Below are 19,674 nucleotides of genomic sequence, written 5' to 3'. Positions count from 1 at the left end.
GGGAGAGAGAGAGAGGTGAATGCTGTACCCTTTTACGACTGAATCTGGGAAGTCACATAGCATTACTCTTGGTAGAAATCTCAAGTTCCTGCCTGGATATCAGCGTAGAGAGGATAGACACCACCTCGTTATTGGAGGAGTATTGGTCTCATTGTGCCAAGAGCATGTAGGATGCAAGATGTATATATGTATGTGTGTATATGTGTTGGAATGGCCATCTTTGGAAATAATAATCTACCACACAGATACACACTGTAGAGTAGTTATAAACATGTTACGTTAGAAAAAATTCAGCATAATGCCAGGCGCTCTGTAGTTGTATGCATTAATTCTTTTCCTTTTGATTTCCTCCCTTTTATATAAGAAACAGAAGGTTTTAAGAAACATAAGATTGATGAAAAGTAAAAATGATGGGTTTTTTTGTTTTGTTTTGCATGTGATACCATACTGAGAGTTGTTAGCTTAGTAAATTTCCATTTAATAAATTAGAGAATTATGACTCAAAGATGTTTAGTAATTTTAGTGTTAAATAAATTTGGCAGGATGATTTGTTCAATAATTAATGTGTTTTTATTCTCTATGTTTTAAGTAAAATTTTAATTTATGTAATATAAAAACAAAGCTTGATGAAGTTTTACACACTGAGCACATCCATGTAACCAGCACCCCTATCAGAAACAGAACATGTCAGCAACCCTGAAGCACTTTCCTACGCTTTTCTAGTCATTAGCCCTGATTGACCAACCATGAATAACTGCTATCTGACTTCTAACACCGAAGATTAGTTTACTTGTTCTGGGACATCACAGAAATGGAATCATGAAGTATATACTCTTTTGTCCTTGGCTCCTTTTGCTTCATAATATGTTTGTACATTTATCTGTTATTCTTTAGTGGCTATATAGAATTTATCCCACAATTAATATTAATATCCCACAATTTATTATCTAGTCTACAGCTGACTGACATATAGGTCATCTTCAGTTTTTGGCTATTATGTATATTGGTGCTATGAACCTTCTTTTTTTTTTCCTTGTCTTTTCAGGGCCACACCCATGACAAATGGAAGTTCCTAGGCTAGGGGTCGAATCGGAGCTGCAGCTGCAGGCCTACACCACAGCCACAGCAGCATCAGACCTGAGCTGCATCTGTGACCTTTTTTTTGTTTTGCTATGCACTTTCTTGTCATGGTTTTAGGTAAATATGTGTACTTATTTTTTATTGGGTATACACCTTGGAGTAGAACTGCTGTGTTAAAATGTATATATATATCCAAGTTTATTAAATACTACTAATCAATTTATTGTATGATATTTAGCAATATACAACATTATACCATTGGACCAATCATTACAATGCAGAATTGTAACAGTGTTTATTTTCTGTTCCTATGTAATTCCTCTCCTCCTATTTCCCTTCTACCTATTTTAGGCAGGTAGCTATGGTTTGTATTTATTTGCTTTAGGTGTTTTGGCTAGGTATAAATCAAAAGCAGCTTGCAGTTAATGACCTTACCATTTTAAGCCAAAGTCTACTGAAGAGATAGTACTGGTTGGTCAGGAAGAGTAGGTTCAGTGAAATAGAACTCTCAGGGCAAGGAGGGTGAAGACAAAGAGACTCCCTAAGTCAGAAAGTGGATAGAAGTCAGTGGGTCTGGAAGAGAGCAGAGGCCAGAGGACCTGAATAGCTGCTTATGCTGTTTTTAGTAGGGTGACTATATAATTTGTTATCCAAATCCAGACACTTTTGAGAGTGAGAGGGTTTGCTATTAATAATTATACAGGGATAATGGATGTAAATCAAGACTGTTCCAGGCAATCTGGGATTATTTTAGGCAGCCTCAGTGGAAACTTACAAATGCAATTGCTCACATATCTTTAAATGTTTCTTAGAATATTCATGTAGCAGATCACATGGAGACCAGTTTTATCATCTGAAGGATGACAAGATTAAAACCTTTAGGTACATCTCCTGTTAATTCCTTAGCCTGCACACATCCATAGTGTAATTTTGTGCAGGGGTGTGTGTGTGAGTGTGTGCGTGTGTGTATGCTTTTTTGCATATGTGATGTGATATTTTAATCTACTCTTACATAGTAAAAGCCTGTCTACAGTCCTTGCAGAGCTAAGGGTAGGTGGTGTTTGTGGTGGTGGTGGTGGTGAGGAAAACTAACAAATGACATGAAATCCCTGGAATTAAGAAGTTTGAGTACAACACTCAAGACCTAAAATTTTAAGTAAACATCATCATCCAGGCGGTAAACAAAGAGTACAATTTCTTTCCTATAGGGACAAATCTCTGAGAAATTCGCAGGGGAATGAAATTGTATTTAAGCAGATTGAGATCAGCAAGCAGCATAAAGTTCTTCATGATATGCCAGCTGGGGTTCTGGTGAAAATGAGAGTTGCTATTTTTTTTTTTTCTCCTGAGGTTGATGTATACCATCTGGGAAAATCCACAAACAGAAATCTTGGTCTATTCCTAGAGCACCTTGGAGACTAGGATCTGTAAAGTCTCTGACTCTCAGCACCAAAGGAACCAGAAGAGTTAAAACTTGAGGCTGTCTGCTTTATGCACTAACACTATTTTCTCCTTTGAGCTAATGGAAAAGGAGACTGCATAAGGGCCAGGACTGTGGGGGGTCAGGAAGGAGGAATGTCTGACTCCCATAAACTCACAACCAAAGAGTTTGGGATGCAGTGATTCCTTCCCTACTCTTAACACTGACTATGGTGTGAAATGCAGTGAGGAGAATTAGAAAAGGAAGGTAAGGATATGTAGCCAGAAGGAACACTCATGGTTTTCTCTCCAAGGTGGGAACCCTGTGTCTGGTTGAGAGAGGGAAGCAGAATGAATAGAGACAAAGGGGGACAGGAGAGTTCCTGTCTCTCAGTCTGAGGCAGTGGGCACAGGTTGTACTTCCGGCTCTCAGAAGGTCTGAGAGTCACTGGACAGCCAATTCAGGGCTCCATCTCCTCATCTCCCAAGTGGGGACTGGATTCTTGCTGCCCACACTCAACAGAGTCTACCCTGGATCAGCCCAGGGGAGGTGAGATATAGCCACAGACACACTGTCAATAGCTTGGTGGTGGGGCATAGATAAGAGAAGAAAGGCAAAAAGGAGAGTATTCATGCACTGGCTCATATTTGAGATCTGTTTTCCATTAGCTATGCTTGTGCCATAACCTGTCTATGTATTTTGTCCCTTGTTTCCATAGACAGCTCCCCAGAAGAAAATGCCTCTAAGAAACAGCTCCTTGGTGACTAAGTTTATCCTTGTGGGATTATCACAACAAAAAGAACTCCAGCTCCCCCTGTTCCTCTTGTTCTTAGGGATATATGTCTTGACTGTGGTAGGCAACCTGGGCTTGATCACCTTAATTGGGCTGAATACTAGCCTTCACACTCCAATGTACTTTTTCCTCTTCAACTTGTCTTTTATAGATCTCTGTTATTCTTGTGTGTTTACCCCCAAAATGCTAAATGATTTTGTGTCAGAAAATATCATTTCTTATGTGGGATGCATGACACAACTATTTTTCTTTTGTTTCTTTGTCAATTCTGAGTGCTATGTATTGGTATCGATGGCCTATGATCGCTATGTGGCCATCTGCAACCCTCTGCTGTACATGGTCACCATGTCCCCTCAGATCTGTTCTCTGCTGATGGTTGGTTCATATGTCATAGGGTTTGCTGGGGCCATGGCCCATGCTGGAGGCATGCTGAGACTGACCTTCTGTGATTCCAACATCATTGACCATTATCTGTGTGAAGTCCTCCCTCTCCTGCAGCTCTCCTGCACCAGCACCCACGTCAATGAGCTGGTGTTTTTTATTGCTGTTGGAGTGGTCATCACCTTATCCAGTATCAGCATCTTCATCTCTTATACTTTGATTCTCTCTAATATCTTCCGTATTCCCTCTGCTGAGGGCAGGTCTAAAGCCTTTGGCACATGTGGCTCCCACATAGTTGCTGTGGTTCTGTTTTTTGGATCAGGGGCATTTACTTATTTAACAAATTCTTTTTCTGGATCTATGGACCAGGGTAAATTTGCTTCAGTCTTCTACACCAATGTGATTCCCATGCTTAACCCTCTGATCTACAGCTTGAGGAATAAGGATGTTAAACTTGCTGAAGAGAGTGCTCTTCTGATGATTTTGTTTGTATCAATTATTTACTGGTAAACACATACTTAAGAATTTTTTTCTCTATAGGTGGGAGAGTTTTAATTTTTTTTTTTTAGAATCTTTACTTAAAAAATTCAAATTTCTTGATTATATTCTTTTTGAGGGTTACACCATTTACATTGATTCACTGCTTATTCCATTAAGTGCCTAATGTTTACTGGACTCTATACTAGGTCCAAGAGATGAGTGAGATAAGGCTCTAAGTTTTCCATTCTTTTCCTTGTAGGCTAAGTGGGTTTGTCCAAGCAACTTTTCTGGCTGGAAGATGGGCAGGTAGTGGTATGAAGGCCCAAGAGAGTGAATTTATTTTTTCCTCAGTTATGGGAGCAGCCTTACCAAAGACAAAAGGTAGAATATACCTTGGGCCATAGGTAAGATCGTCTCCCAACTCCTAGAGAAGTTGCTTCACTAGAAAGATTGTAAATCATCTCTTTCATGTACATCCATGTATACAGAAGAGAAGGCCTCACCAAGAGTTCTTTACCAGGCCTGAAATGTAAAGATAAATCAAAACCAAAATCTTTTATTTCAATGTTTCAAAACTCTTAGGCTTTGGATTGGTAACCATGGGGTAGTGAAAGATAGTCTTATAACTGAGCCAAATTCTTGGGTTCTGGGCTCTAAGACTGAAAGCAGAAGAACAAAGTAGAAATTCCATGGATTTATATGATTATGCCAACTGCAAACTGCCCTGGAGATACTGTGCATATTATAGACACTTAGGACAATTATTTTATTCTTTACAGTAAACTTAGATTTTTACCATCTCTGAGAATATGTGTTTGTGTGTGTATGTGTGTGTGTGTGTGTTTGTGTATTACAGTTAACTATTAGAGAATCAGGAAGAGAGAGAAATCATATTCACTTTCTACTTGCAGGGAGACTGGGAAAGGATAACGATTTTGAGTGCCAAAGACTTCTCTGTGATACTCTGTTAATTTTTTGCTATTCTATAATCAATATTTCAGATTTTGAAGAGTACACCCTCATAAATGGTCCTGAGTGTAAGCAGGAAGGTGAACTTAGGGCCAGACCAACACATGTGGCAAGATGGGAGGATAGAAACTTATGCTGAGGGTCAAAGAATGGAGCGTTCTCTGTGTGGAGACTAGAACTTGGGGTGTTCATGAGGAGAACACTTGGTACTTTTCTTTTGGATATGAGGAGAGTCATAAAAAGTACTCAGTCTACGTATTTTGCTTTGCTTATATTTTTTTCAACTCTTGCATAAGATTGGATATTGTGTATCAGCATGAGAAATAAGGCAACAAAAAGAAGTAAGATCTTCTTCACATTTATCTCTCTGCTGATACTCATCTGAAGTGGCAGCTTCATACTGAGAAGAAAGGAAGTTCAAGTGTACCTGGTTATGGCCAGAAGCAAGACATCCTGAGATGGAGCTAGGAACAGCACAGAGAAGCACCTGCAGCTTGGAACTGACTAAGGGTGAGAGATGTGAGATGAAACTTAGTTTCCCCAAATATGCTCAAGGGAGGATGTCTCTGAAGGTAGAAAAATCTGATACTTGGATTACATCTAGATTATGATAATAATGATACTTAACATTTACTGAGCATGTACTCTACTGTTTGGGCACTGTTTAAGGTACCTTACATATATTAACTCACTCACTGGAACTGTGTTAATGCCGCACTGAACCACTGCTAGTCAGTCCTCTGGACTTAGCTGAATTCTACCCTCCAGAGGACTGTCTATATCTAGGCACATGGGGATCTGGGGATATTAGGAAGATCAAAAATAAGGAAGAATAAGAACAAATATAACTGATACGCATCAAGGAAAAATTACCATTAGTTAAATGAGTGGAAATAAGGAATAAATCAGAACCATAAGGATGTGAGTGGAAAGGGATAATTATGAAATAAATACATCAAGGCCAAGAATAATTTTATTTACATTCATCCTATATTGGCACTGGGGTGAGCAGAGGTGAAAGCATAAGTCTGACTTAATGAGACACCAGCTTGTATCTTTGTTAGTGAAGATATGAAATGACAAAAATTCAGAGGAACTGGTACTGGTTCTCGCAACAGCCAGCAAGAGCCATTAACTGCTCACACAAAAAGCCAACATTTTATAAATTATGGAGACTTTCACCTCTCTCACAAACCAAGGATACATCATCTTTTGTATCCCCTGAGGTTGGTGTTGAGGAATTGTTGGTTCTCAAAAGGTCAACAGATAGGAACAGTTCTAGGGGCTTTTTCTTTACAGAAGGTGAGAAATGTGATTTGGTACTCTGAGTCAGATGTCCTAAAGTGGGTCCCTCTGCCATAATACCAAAATTCTGTCACCTCACAGCAATGACATTTTGACTTTCAGCAAGCAACATTTTCTCTTCAGGAAGCATTATTAATGTCAAGATTCCTCTGGGTATAGTCTTTGGTCTACTTCTCTTTTTGGCTCTTCCTGAGATGTCTCTCCAGCTCCCATGGCTCCAACAACCACATATTTGACTCCTAAATTCATAATTCTGGTTTTAATATTTGTTTATAATATGTAATAAGTTGTATAGAAATATAAAAGTGTTATCAGCATTGAAATCTAAATAGAATTATATAATGATTAGGTGGTGATATAGTTTCATAGACTAGAGAAGAATAAACTGTTCTTGATAGCTACATATTCTTATATATTATAAACAGGTAGAAGAGCAAAGAGGTAAGTCATGGACATCAAGTAGCAGGACCAACAGTCCAGGAAGAACTTTTAGGTGGAACTTGGGAGTGACAGGAACTGCTCTACTCTGTGGGGCAATGCATGGCTCAGTGCAAGGACTTAGCCATGTGTTAGACAGACAAACATTGCCCTCTCTCCCCTCATACTTACATAAATTAATCATTTACTAAGTTAATTAAATTATTAAATCCATCATTTACTAACTGCTTCAGCTACTGATAATGTAAGTCTGACTGCAATGGTTTAACACATAAGAGTTTATTTTTCTCTAACACAAAAGGCATCTAGAGGTGGGCAGTCCAGTGCTGAGATGACAGAGTGAATCATCTAGGACTCGGTGTCTTTCTTTTTTCTCTTCCTAGTAGTGACTTCATTCTCATGGATGTATCATGATTTCCCAATGGCTGCTAGATCTCATATACTTTTGTCCACAGTTCAAGCAGAAAGAAGATAAAAGGGCAAAGGAGGGCAAAGGGTGCTTTTCCTATTCAATGAGTAACTTCCACTGACATCTCACTAGCCACCCCGGCTTACAAGGGTGACTGAAACTTAACATTCAACTTCCGGAAATTGCCATCCAAGAAAAAATTTATGATTCTGTCACTAATTAAGAAGGAGGAAATGACTCTTGAGCAGGCAATCAGCAATCTCTACCAAAGGACAGAAGTGGTTCTACCTGCCAAGAGGGAGCAGTTCATAAGTGAGCATTTCCCATTCCTATTATTGCTCCCTTACTTAGTCCTTTCTATGAGAGGAGGAGAGATTAATCTAACAGATAAAACTGAAAAAGACTGACAAGTTGGTCATTGATGGAACTTGGCCCAGTGTCTCTTCATCGCTGACCTATTTGCACTGAATTAAGGCAAACTCCTGGCAAGGATAAGTCAGATTTGTGCCATTTCATCTCTAACCTCCCCTCCTGTCCTTTATAGGATAAAGTTAGGGTCCAGGTTCTAGGAGGGGGGTTTGAGTCCCGACATTGATTTCGCTAATAAGTTTTGCTATTAATAAAGATATAATGGTGTTTTGATCTTCCTTTGACTCCTTGTACTTGTTCTCACTAGTTATATTTTATATGAAGAGAGAGTGAGTTATTAATATTGCTAACTCACTCATGATACGGTTATCTTTGCATTTTTAGTATAAAGGGACTTCTGGGAATTGAAGCTTTCATTTTCCTTTTTTTTTTTTTTCTTCTTTTTTTTAGGGCTGCACCAGCGGCATATGGAAGTTCCCGGGCTAGGGGTCAAATCAGAGCTGCAGCTGCCGGCCTATGCCACAGCCACAGCAATGCCAGATTTGAGCAGTGTCTGTACCTACACCACAGCTCATGGCAACCCCGGATCGGTAACCCACTGAAGCCAGGGATCAAACTGAACTTGCATCTTAATGAATATTAGTAGTGTTCTTAACTCACTGAGCCCCAACTGTTGGCTAAGCTGCAACTGTTGGGCTGAGAACTCCTGAAGCTCTTATTTTCTTATGCTTTGATATGCTCCCCCTTGATAGTAGGTGGTTATTAGAAACTATAGGGGAGAAAAAAAAATTTCCTCTATCTTAGGTTTATTGACTAGCACCCTAAAAATTAGAATGGTGAAAGAGAGATTAAAAAGAGAAAAACAGAAGTATATTAATATGTGTGCTGTGCACACACACAGGATTACTCAGTGATGATTAACTTCAAGGAGTGGTTAGAAATTAGGCTTAAATAGCATCTTAACAAAGAACAATAAATTTGTAGAGAAGTTAAAAGATAAAGAAAAAGGACCTTGAACTTCTGAGGTGGCAAACTGTGAGAAGGTAAGTATATGGGGAAAATTAATGGAAGATAAGGTCTAATTAGTAATATTTTTTTCTTGTTTCTTTTTTTTTTTTTTTTGCTTTTTAGGGCCACACCTAAGGCATACAGAAGTTCTGAGGCTAGAGGTTGAGTCAGAGCTGCAGTTGCCAGCCACAGCCACAGCAATGTGGGATCTGAGCCATGTCTACAACCTACACCACATCTCCCAGCAACGCTGGATCCTTAACCCATTGAGCAAGGCCAGGGATTGAACCTGAATCTTCATGGATACTAGTCGGGTTCTTTACTGCTGAGCCACAACAGGAGCTCCTAGTAGTGTTGTTTTTTTTTTTTTTTAATGTAGATTCTGTTGGTGAGGTCTCTGGCCTTAAAAGCCTCTAGAGTTGTCTCCAGTGATTAACTTATGTCCTTCCAGGTAGAGAGGAGAAAGGAACACTTTTAACATTTTTGTCCTGCTTTTAGGTAAATAGGGATATATTTTCTTATACTGACTTTTTGCCAATAGTCCTTAGCTCAAAATAATCCTTATGCCAATATAATATATTTTGGAGGAACATATACCCTTATACCATTCAAGAACAGTTACCGAGATTACACAAATCGCAACTCAAATAGGGCCATGGACAGAGGGGCTCACTGAAAGCTAATATGACAGGAAAAATTAGGTTAGGAAATCCATAATTTCACAGAGAAGCAGGAAAACTTGCTTATCATACAAGATCCACCCAACCATTTACGGTTCAACAGATAGTAACTAAATTCCAAGTTACAGATGAAGAGTTCAAGATTTTACTTAATGGGAACATTAGGATTTGTAACTGTCTTTTGTTTTCATTACTATGTACAAACAACCCCATGTATTAATTAATGAATAAGCTAAGGAGGATTTTTTAAATTTATTTTTTATTAGGGTATAGTTGATTTACAGTGTTGAGTCAATTTCTGTTTTACAGCAAAGTGACCCATATTATCTTCCATTATGGTCTATCCCAAGATCATATCCCCTGTGCTATACAGTAGGACCTCATTGCTCATCCATTCTAAATGTAATAGTTTGCATCTACCAACCACAATCTCCTCATCCATCCCACTTCCTCCCTCCTCCCCCTGGTAACCACAAGTCTGTTCTCCATGTCTGTGAGTCTGTTTCTGTTTTGTAGATAGGTTAATTTGTGCCATATTTTGGATTTCACATGTAAGTGATATATGGTATTTGTCTTTCTCTTTCTGACTTACTTCGCTAAGTATGAGAATCTCTCTAGTTGCATCCCTGTTGCTGCAAATGGCATTATTCTGTTCTTTTTTATGGCTGAGTAATACTACATTCTGAAAACTGAGAATCCTAATAAGAACGTTTACCTATTTAGGACAAGTTGATATCTCCCTGGAGGTGGGACAAGAGTACTTAAAAGCTGGCCATCAGTAAAGTAGTAAGCATATTTAATAGTGTCAAATAAACACCAAGGAAGATTAACTTTTGGGATAAAACTTGATGGTGTAAAAAAGGGAACACAGAAGAAAATAAGACAGAATGTATTAGTTGTACCATTAATTATAGTGGAGTACTAATAGACATAGTAATAGTATTTTATAAAATTATCATTATAAAAGCATTCACCATTACAAAAATACAAATTTTTCTAAGTATCATAATTTTACACACATTAGGAAGAAGAAAGGCAAGCCATGTAGTTAGTGATTTAAAATAATGTGAATATAAGATGAGAAGTCATAACATAAAATACTATGATGGAACCAAAGCAAACACATATAAATAATTGCAAATGTCCTGACTTCTCCATTAGTTGAAAAAGAAGCAGTCTGGATCATAAAACAAAATACAAATCCATGTTACATACAAAAACCTATCTAAAACCAAGTGACTCAGAAAGACTGAAAATAAAATGGTGGCCAAAGGTATTTGAAGTAAATGCAAACAAATGAACACATAAACAAAGAGTATGGATATCAGCTAGAATGGAAGTCAGGCCAAAAGTGTTAAGCAAGAAAACTTTATAATGTTACAGGGTAAATTCTGTAATGTATATGAGAGAGCTGTCACTCTCTATGCACTAAATACTAAAACAGCAGGAGCTATAAGAAGAAATAAACACACTAACAGAAGGAAACTTTTTTTTTTTTTTGTCTTTTTGTCTTTTTGTTGTCGTTGTTGTTGTTGCTATTTCTTGGGCCGCTCCCGCAGCATATGGAGGTTCCCAGGCTAGGGGTTGAATCGGAGCTGTAGCCACCGGCCTGCGCCAGAGCCACAGCAACACGGGATCCGAGCCGCGTCTGCAATCTACACCACAGCTCACGGCAACGCTGGATCGTTAACCCACTGAGCAAGGGCAGGGACCGAACCCGCAACCTCATGGTTCCTAGTCGGATTCGTTAACCACTGCGCCACGACGGGAACTCCAGAAGGAAAATTTAAATCATCTTTCTCAATTCATGATAAAACAAATTTACTGAAAATGAGAAAGACAAAGGATATAGAAAATCCTCCCTAAATAAAATAATCAGTTAAACATAATTTTTATATATCATTTACATTATATACATGTAACCTGAATATGTGGATGTGTACATGTCTGTGTAGTTCTATTTCCTAGAAATCAGAACCATATCTTCTTATTAATAGGTCAAGATAGTAGCATAAACTGAATAGATATTAGGTCATAAAAGAAAACCTCAATAGATGTTATATATTAGAAATACAATGTTTTCTGATCACTGTGCAATAAAACTAAAACTTAATTACATAAGTAATTAAGAAAACAAAAGTCCTCTATTACCTGAATATTTAAAAAATTTTAAAGGTACTTAAAAGTGAAAGAAAAATGCAAAATAGCAAAACATGTAGATAATGGATATGAAAATGCAACATTTTACAACTTATGAGATATGAATACTGCTAAAGGAGAAATATAACTCATAACATTAAATACTGTATCGATAGAACAATGAAAATAGATTAATTAAGCACTTAAAAGGTCAGGAAAACCATAATAAAATTAAGAAAATAAAAATGGGTGTAGGAATTAATTAAGTTACAGTTAAAAATATTAAATTAGAAAACAGAAAATAGTAGAATTAATAAATAACTCCAACAGATCTTTCTTTGCAAAACTGATAACAGATCAATTACTATCTATTCTAAATTCAGAAAAAAAAAGAAGGGGGAACAAATATTAAATTTAAGAAATATGGGAGAAATAGAAATAGAGGAAATAAAAAACTCAAACTACTTTTTTCTGCTCCATTCAAATGGAAAGCAAAGCTTGGATTAAACAGCCAATTTTCTAGGAAAATGTAATTTAATAAAACAAATGCTGGAACATATAGAAAACCTAGAGTCTAATTCCAGAGAATAAAGTTGTCAAGAGTTATATTACAAAATTTACTAGTCCCAAACAGTCTAAGAATTCTACCAAAGAAAAAATAATTCCAATAGTATTTAAACTGATCTAAGGCCTAAAAAAATGAAAAGCTCCAAAATCATTTTTATGAGATAAGTATAACACTGATCAAAATGTGTTAAGATTGCATACAAAAAAGACTGTCACTTATGAAAATCAATACAAAAATCCTAAATAAAATATTAGCAGACATTTCGGCAGCAGAAAAAAACAGCAGCTCATCATATCTAAGTTCAGTTTATTACATGGATGCATGGGTGGTTCAATGTTAGGAAATCTATTAATGTAATTATTTATTAATAGAGCTAAGTTGAAAATCACGTATTATCTCCATAGATGCTAGAAGATATCTATTAAAATTCATCACACAGTATTGATTAAATTCACCTCATAAAACAGGATTGAACAGAACCACTTTGAAGTCTGGAGCTCTCTCTCTCAGCTAGAACTAAAAAATCTTATTGGACCTACTCCATTTGCTTTTATATGCTATTGCGATACATAATGCTCATCAAACTGCCTGCCCTCTTTGGACTAAATTCACAGAGACATTTCATTTGACAAATTTCTTTCCTGGCCCTGAGTAACTCATGCTATATTAGGTATAATGTAACACTTCAACGTCTTACTTATTTGTATTTAGAGTTCCTTTTATTTTATAGCTGTCTCCAAGTTCTGAAAAAAATATACGGGCTTTCATAATTTTAAGAGTGAAAGCCACAATATATTGCCCTTAGCTAAGGACCAAAGGGCTATCTGTGGCATTACATTTCTTTCTTATTCCTTTTTGAAAAGGGAAGAAATGTGGCAGACACTTCTAGGAGTCAGCTGAATACCATTCAACTTCTACTAATCTTTAGCTTCCTAGGCACTAGAAATAACATGTATTCTCCTGGCTATCATCTTTTGTAGAGGAATAAACTGAATTTGAGAGTTAAAGTACCTGCTAAAGGTCTCTAGAATGTGTCAGATCCTATTTTTAAACTCCTATTTTAAACTTTAAAATTTGGTCCCAACTCACATTTTTCTGCATTAATACATATTGCTTTCTAGAAAGGAATGTAAAGGAATAGGTGTACAAAATAGAGATGAAAGGAGAAAAGACTGACAATCTGGAGAACGGTTCCAAATTGGCAAGAAAGAGAGGACAGACACAGTGCTGGAGTCCCTAAGCCCTGTAAGTGAGATATAGTTTACACTTGTTTAGATTCTAAAATAGACACTTCTTAAAATGTTTGTCTCCAGGACTGGATGAAAAAAGTCAGCTACAAAGGAACATTTAACCTTACTTTATTTTCCACAGTAACTCACAAGATTGGAGAATGAGGAGATGCCTCATTCTGGGAATATGTCAGAATCTTTCAGGGTATTGTGATAGTTAAAAAAAAAAAAAGATATATTGTCATATAATTTTGTATATTGAAAGTAAAATAGGTACAAATAATGTCATAATGCACTTTAGTAGCATAAAATATTCTGGTGAGATACAGAAATTATAGAATTTATCTTCTTGACACTATTTATTCTAAAGAATGGCAAATAAGGTTATTCCTTGGAGGTATATCTCAGTTTTGGGGATTTGTAAGATTCAAATTTTTATCAAATGGTATTAGGGTGGTTAAACATATTGTTTTATAGGAATAAATTTAGACCATAGGTTATTTTGGTAAGCATTTAAAATTAGAGAACATAAAAATTAGTTTGTATGTTCATAATACTTTCTACAAATATTATATAATCATTAATTTATCACATATTTTACTCACTGGACAGCTATTTACTGTACTCCTATTATATTTCTGGTGTTGGGGATTGAATAAATAAAACAAAAAATATTTGGACTAACTTCGAGTGATTCATTACATTGGAATAATTAGTTTACATTTGCGTGTTATTTAATTTGTGATTACCATATCTTATTCATTCTTTCTTCACCATACAACATAGTAAGTGTCCAATAAGTTCTGCAAATTAAATATATTCAACCTATTTAATTTAAATTTTGCTCTCAAGAACATCTTTTTAAAATAATTTTTATTTAATTTTAATTTTTTTTTTGGTCACACCCAAGGCATGCAAAAGTTCCCCGGGCCAGGGATTGAACCCAAGTCACAGCAGTGACAATGCAGCATCCTTAATCCACTAAGCCACCAAGGAATTTCTCCCACTACAATCTTAAATTTTTTTTTCTTTTTACAGCAGCAACTGAGGCACATGGATGTTCTGGGCTAGGGACTGAATCGGAGCTGCAGCTGCCAGCCTATGCCATAGCCACAGCAGTGCCAGATCCAAGCTGCATCTGTGACCTATGCCACAGCTTGTGGCAATGCCTTGTGGCAATGCCAGATCCTTAACCAACTGAGTGAGGCCATGGATAAAACCCGCATCCTTATGGACACTATATCAGGTTATTAACCTGCTGAGCCACAACAGGAACCCCCTCAAGAACATCTTTTTAAAATGTTTGTGTGATTTAATAACGAATTTAAAGTTTACATAAGGAGTTATGTAAAATCCAGGGTTATGCATGTTGGGGCCTTAGAAATATGCAAAATATACATTTTAAGTGAAATTTACTCCCCCACCCCCAAAGAACTTGACTAAATCACCAGCACAACCTAGTGGCTGCTTAAATGAACTACTTGGTGTAGTGTTTAAGTTTCTTTTGTGAGTTGTGTCTCCATTCTTGTATTGGCCTGTTTTTTTTTTTTTTTTTTTTTTTTTTAATTTAAAAATCACATTAAGGGAGTTCCTATTGTGGCTCAGGAGATTAAGAACCTGACTGGGGGCTGCATGAAGATGCATGTTCGATCCCTGGCCTTGCTAAGTAGGTTAAAGGATCTGGTGTTGCTGCAAGCTGTGGTGTAGGCTAGCAGCTGCAGTTCCAATTTGACCCCTAGCCTAGGAACTTCCATATGCTGCAGGTGAGGCCCTAAAAAAAAAAAAAAGAAAAAAAATCACATTAAGGAATGTATAACTATTGTAATTAAAATTCATACAATTTTTAAAATAAAGGTGTTTCAAAATACTGTACTTACTGGTCATCTAACAACAATGTACTGGTTGAGTTGTTTCCTCTCCAAGTCAACTAATTTCTAGAGAGTAATAAGAGTATCAAGAACTTTTAAACCCTGCTCCCCATAGGAACTTAATATTGTGCAAATTAAAAGCAATTATTGGGGGTTCCCATTGTGGCTCACTGGGTTAGGGACCCAATGTTGTCTCTGTGAGGATGTGGGTTTGACCCCTGGCCTCACTTAGTGGGTTAAGGATCAAGTGTTGCCACAAAGCTGTGGCAGAGGTTGCAAATGTGGCTCGGATCTGGTGTTGCTGTGGTTGTGGCGTATGATGACTCAATTGCAGCTCTGATTTGACCCCTGGTCTGGGGACTTCCATATGCTACAGGTATAGCTGAAAAAAAAAAAAAAGAACAAAAGCAATTATTGTATTACTTTTTGGCAACATTTTAAAGGGTGTGTGTGTTTTGCAGGTGATTTATGCCCATTGAAGAGAGTTTGGGATTTTTGTCATATTTGTGGTTATCTATAATCTTAGATGGCTCTTCCTCCAAGTGATCGTAACTAGAAATATATGGGCAGAATCTGAATGATCATCTGCCAGAAATGTCTTAAAAGTGTTTCACTGTGGATGGAAGTGGTTGTACTCGATGATCTCTAATTCTAAGATTTTAAAACTACTGATGATTCATTACAATACATCATTTTCATCTGCTTTTACTTCCATTAACTAATGCAGGACTTCACCTCCTGTGAAATTTTCTCAAGAATTCCTGGGAATTTCCAGAAATATCTCCTTGCTCTCAGGAACTAGTCATCTCACTGGCAGTGCCTTGCTTTCTCCTGCAACCTTCCCTTACCCCAAGATATCCTGCTTTGCAGAGAAGGAGATCAGCTGCTCCTGCCCCTGAGTTTCTGTCACATTTGCCTGCTGCTCTCTCTTGCCAGAGCTCAAAGTCCAGTCCATGGGAGTCCAGACACATTCTCTGAGGCTGTTACCAGCCCCTGACACAGAATTCACTTCCTTGGTCCCTCATTTCCCACCTCCCACATACATCTGCTGCTCTGGATGGTGGCCACTTTCATTGCTTTTTTCCTTTCTCACATATCTATGTAAGAAACATTTAAAGGAGCACCTATGATGTACTAGGCCCTGCATCTGGCACTGGGGACATAGCACTGAACTATGCAGATATGGTCCTACTTCTTATGAAGCATCCATCCCAACAAATAAACATGAACACACACCATGAATAAATGAAGCTCACCACTTCATTAGACATTATGAATCTCCTTTGGGCTTATCTGGACTCCTTTGCTAATTTCACAAATAAACAATCTTAATTACTGAGTTTCAGATGATACTGTAGGCTTACTATAAACAACAATAAAAATCCAAGTGAATCACAGATTAAATACCCAGTCTCTATACCTTGTGTGTTTGTGTATGTATATATGTTAGATAGATAGGTAGATGGTGGAGTCCCTAAATACTTTTTTTATTAAAGTATAGTTGATTTACAATGTTGTGCCAATTTCTTCTGTACAGCAAAGGGACCCATATATATGTGTGTGTGTGTGTATATGTGTGTATATATATATTATTTTTCTTATATTATCTCCCATCATGGTCTATCCCAAGAGACTGGATATAACTCCCTGTGCTATACAGTAGGACCTCATTGTTTATCCATTCTAAATATTAATAGTTTGCAACTACCAACCTCAAACTCCCCATCCATCCCCCTCCCTCCCCCCTCCTCCTTGGTAACCACAAGTCTGTTCTCCATGTCTGTGAGTCTATTTCTGTTTTGTAGATAGTTCATTTGTGCCAAATTTTAGATTCCACATATAAGTGATATCATATGGCATATATCTTTCTCATACTTACTTCACTTAGTATGAGAATCTCTACTTGCATCCATGTTGCTATAAATGGCTTTATTTTGTTCTTTTTATGGCTGAGTAGGATTCCACTGCAAATGTGTACCATGTCTTCTTAATCCATTCATCTGTCAATGGGACATTTAAGTTGTTTACATGTCTTGGCTATTGTGAATAGTGCTGCAATAAATGTAAGAATGCATGTATCTTTCTGAATTATAGTTTTGTCCAGATAATGTCCAGGAGTGGGATTGCTGGATCATATGGTAGTTCTACATTAGTTTTTAGAGGAACTTCAATACTGCTTTTCATGTGGTTGTACCAATTTTTACTCTCACCAACAGAATAAAATATCTAAAAATAAACCTACCTAAAGAGGCAAAAGATCTGGACTCTGAAAACTATAAGACACTCATGAAAGAAATCAAAGATGACACAAACAGAAGGAAAGATATACCACTCTTGGATTGCAAGAATCAATATTCTCAAAATAACTACACTTCTCAAGGAAATCTATAGATTCAATGCAATCCCTATCAAGTTACCAAAGATATTTTTCACAGAACTAGAACAAAATATTTTAAAATTTGTATGGAAACATGAAAAATTCCCAGTAGCCAAAGCAATCCTGAGAAAGAAAAATGGAACTGGAGGAATCAGGCTTCCTGATTTCAGACTATACTACAAAGCTATAGTAATCAGTAACAGTATGGTACTGGCGCAAAAAGAGAAATATAGATAAACGAAACTGGACAGAAAGCCCAGAAATAAACCCAAGCACCTATGGTCAACAAAGCCGTGACAAAGGAGGCAAGAACATACAATGGAGGAAAGACAGTCTCTTCAATAAATGGTGCTGGAAAAAGTGGATAGCTACATGTAAAAGAATAAAATTAGAACATTCTTTAATACCATACACAAACATAAACTCAAAATGGATTAAATACCTAACTGTATGGCCATATACTATAAAACTCCTAGAGGAAAACATAGGTAGAACACTTTTTTGACATAAATCACGGCAATATCTTGTTTGATCCACCTCCTAGAATAACGAAAATAAAAAGCAAAAATAAACCAATGGGACATAATTAAATTCAAAAGCTTTTGCACAGCAAAGGAAACAATAAAAAAGAACAGACAACCCACAGAATGGGAGAAAATCTTTGCAAACATTGCAACCAGCAAGGGGTTAATCTTCAAAATAAAAAATAACTCATACAACTCAACAACGAAAAAACATACAACCCAATCGAAAAACAGGCAGACATTTCTCCAGTCCCTAAATATTTTTTTTTATTAAAAAAATATAGCTGGCCAATAGGCATATGAAAATATGCTCAACATCACTAATTATTAGAGAAATTCAAATCAAATCTGCAATGAAGTACCACTGCACACTGGTCAGAATCGCTGTCATTGATTAGTCTACAAACAACAAATGCTGGAGAGAGTGTGGAGAAATAGGAACTCTCCTACACTGTTGGCAAGTTTCTAAATATTTAAGGAGCCCAGAAAATGAGCATTTTGAAGACTTCGTCTTCCATTTTTCCCTTTATGCTCAGGAGTATATGAAGCTTTAGTTGTTATAAAGCTGACAGAAGTCTTGATCAAATGTATGCTCCCTGGAAAGGAAGAGTGTGGATGCTCTGGGGAATGGAGAGAATTGAAGAGAAGTTTTGGGAAGGATAGTACAGATGCAGAATAACTAAAAAGGTACCTGGATGCATAAGTAGTGGAAGAAGTAGGGAAGAAAGGTGGATTTTGGCAGTACTGGGCTTGGGCAACCTCATATATGCAAGGAGAATGAGTTAGACAAACATGCAGGGATTAGGGATACATGGTACACTCTTTGGTTCTCAATATTGAACCTAAGTTGTTTGAGTTTGACTTTATCTTCATCAATCTGTATTGATGTGGGACAAAACAAGCTTTGAACACACACACTTTTAGTGGGCCCATTTTGAATCTTGGGAATATCCTTGGTGTACTGGATGGCTCTATCAGTGGACAAATTTATTCAGGTCGGAGGAACATGCACACAGGATGCCCCATAATGATATGTGTTAAGGACACACCAAAGCTTAGGAAAGCTTCCTAGTATATACAAGGTTGTTTAACTGATACTGTTCATCTCAAGCTAAATTCAAGATAATAAAATTAATATAAATGAGCAATAGCTCAAGATTTTCATTTCAAAGAGAATATAATTTTAAAAATTCCCTTGAATGTCTTAATTTCTCTCTTTCTGAAATAAAAGCCTACATCCCTTATCTTTTTTTTAAAGTAAATTCACATGCAGTTATAAAAATAATGCAGAGAGATCCCATGTATCCTCTATTCAATTTTCCCCAATGGTAACATCTTCAGCTATAGTATAATATCACCACCAGGACATCAACACTGATACAACATATTGAGCTTGTTCAGATTTTCCCAGTTTTACTTTTACTCATTTATGTATATGAGTATTTAATTCCATACAATTTTGTCACATATGGAGGTAGGTTTGTATATTCAACACCACAGTCAACATACGGAACAGTTTTATCATCACAAAGATCCCTCATGTTGTTCTTAATTTGTATGGTTTATCTCCCTCCTTAAACTGCATCCCCAGCCTTAAAATACCCTAATTCTTAAACCACTAATCTGCTCTCTATCTC

The 19,674-nt window shown here is 36.8% G+C and overlaps 2 protein-coding genes across 2 annotated transcripts in view; one reads left to right on the top strand and one right to left on the bottom strand.

Annotated features, from left to right (window-relative positions):
* LOC100524098 (olfactory receptor 8A1-like) overlaps positions 1-19,674 on the bottom strand; it is a 141,033-nt gene that overhangs the window by 105,636 nt on the left and 15,723 nt on the right. The gene's annotated exons all lie outside the window — the stretch shown is intronic.
* Positions 1,038-7,532, top strand: LOC100523744 (olfactory receptor 8B4-like). Its single transcript, XM_084976505.1, has one exon. The coding sequence runs from the start codon at positions 3,237-3,239 to the stop codon at positions 4,182-4,184; it is 948 nt and encodes a 315-aa protein (XP_084832631.1). The 5' UTR covers positions 1,038-3,236; the 3' UTR covers positions 4,185-7,532.

This window comes from Sus scrofa, chromosome 9 (genome assembly GCF_054392235.1).
Source record: "Sus scrofa isolate SSC_HxYL_T2T_F1_AM1 chromosome 9, Sscrofa_HxYL_maternal_Yorkshire_Landrace_v2.0, whole genome shotgun sequence".
NCBI lineage: Eukaryota > Metazoa > Chordata > Mammalia > Artiodactyla > Suidae > Sus > Sus scrofa.
The sequence above is the reverse complement of the archived record's forward strand: the minus strand, read 5'-3'. Positions and strand labels throughout refer to the sequence as shown.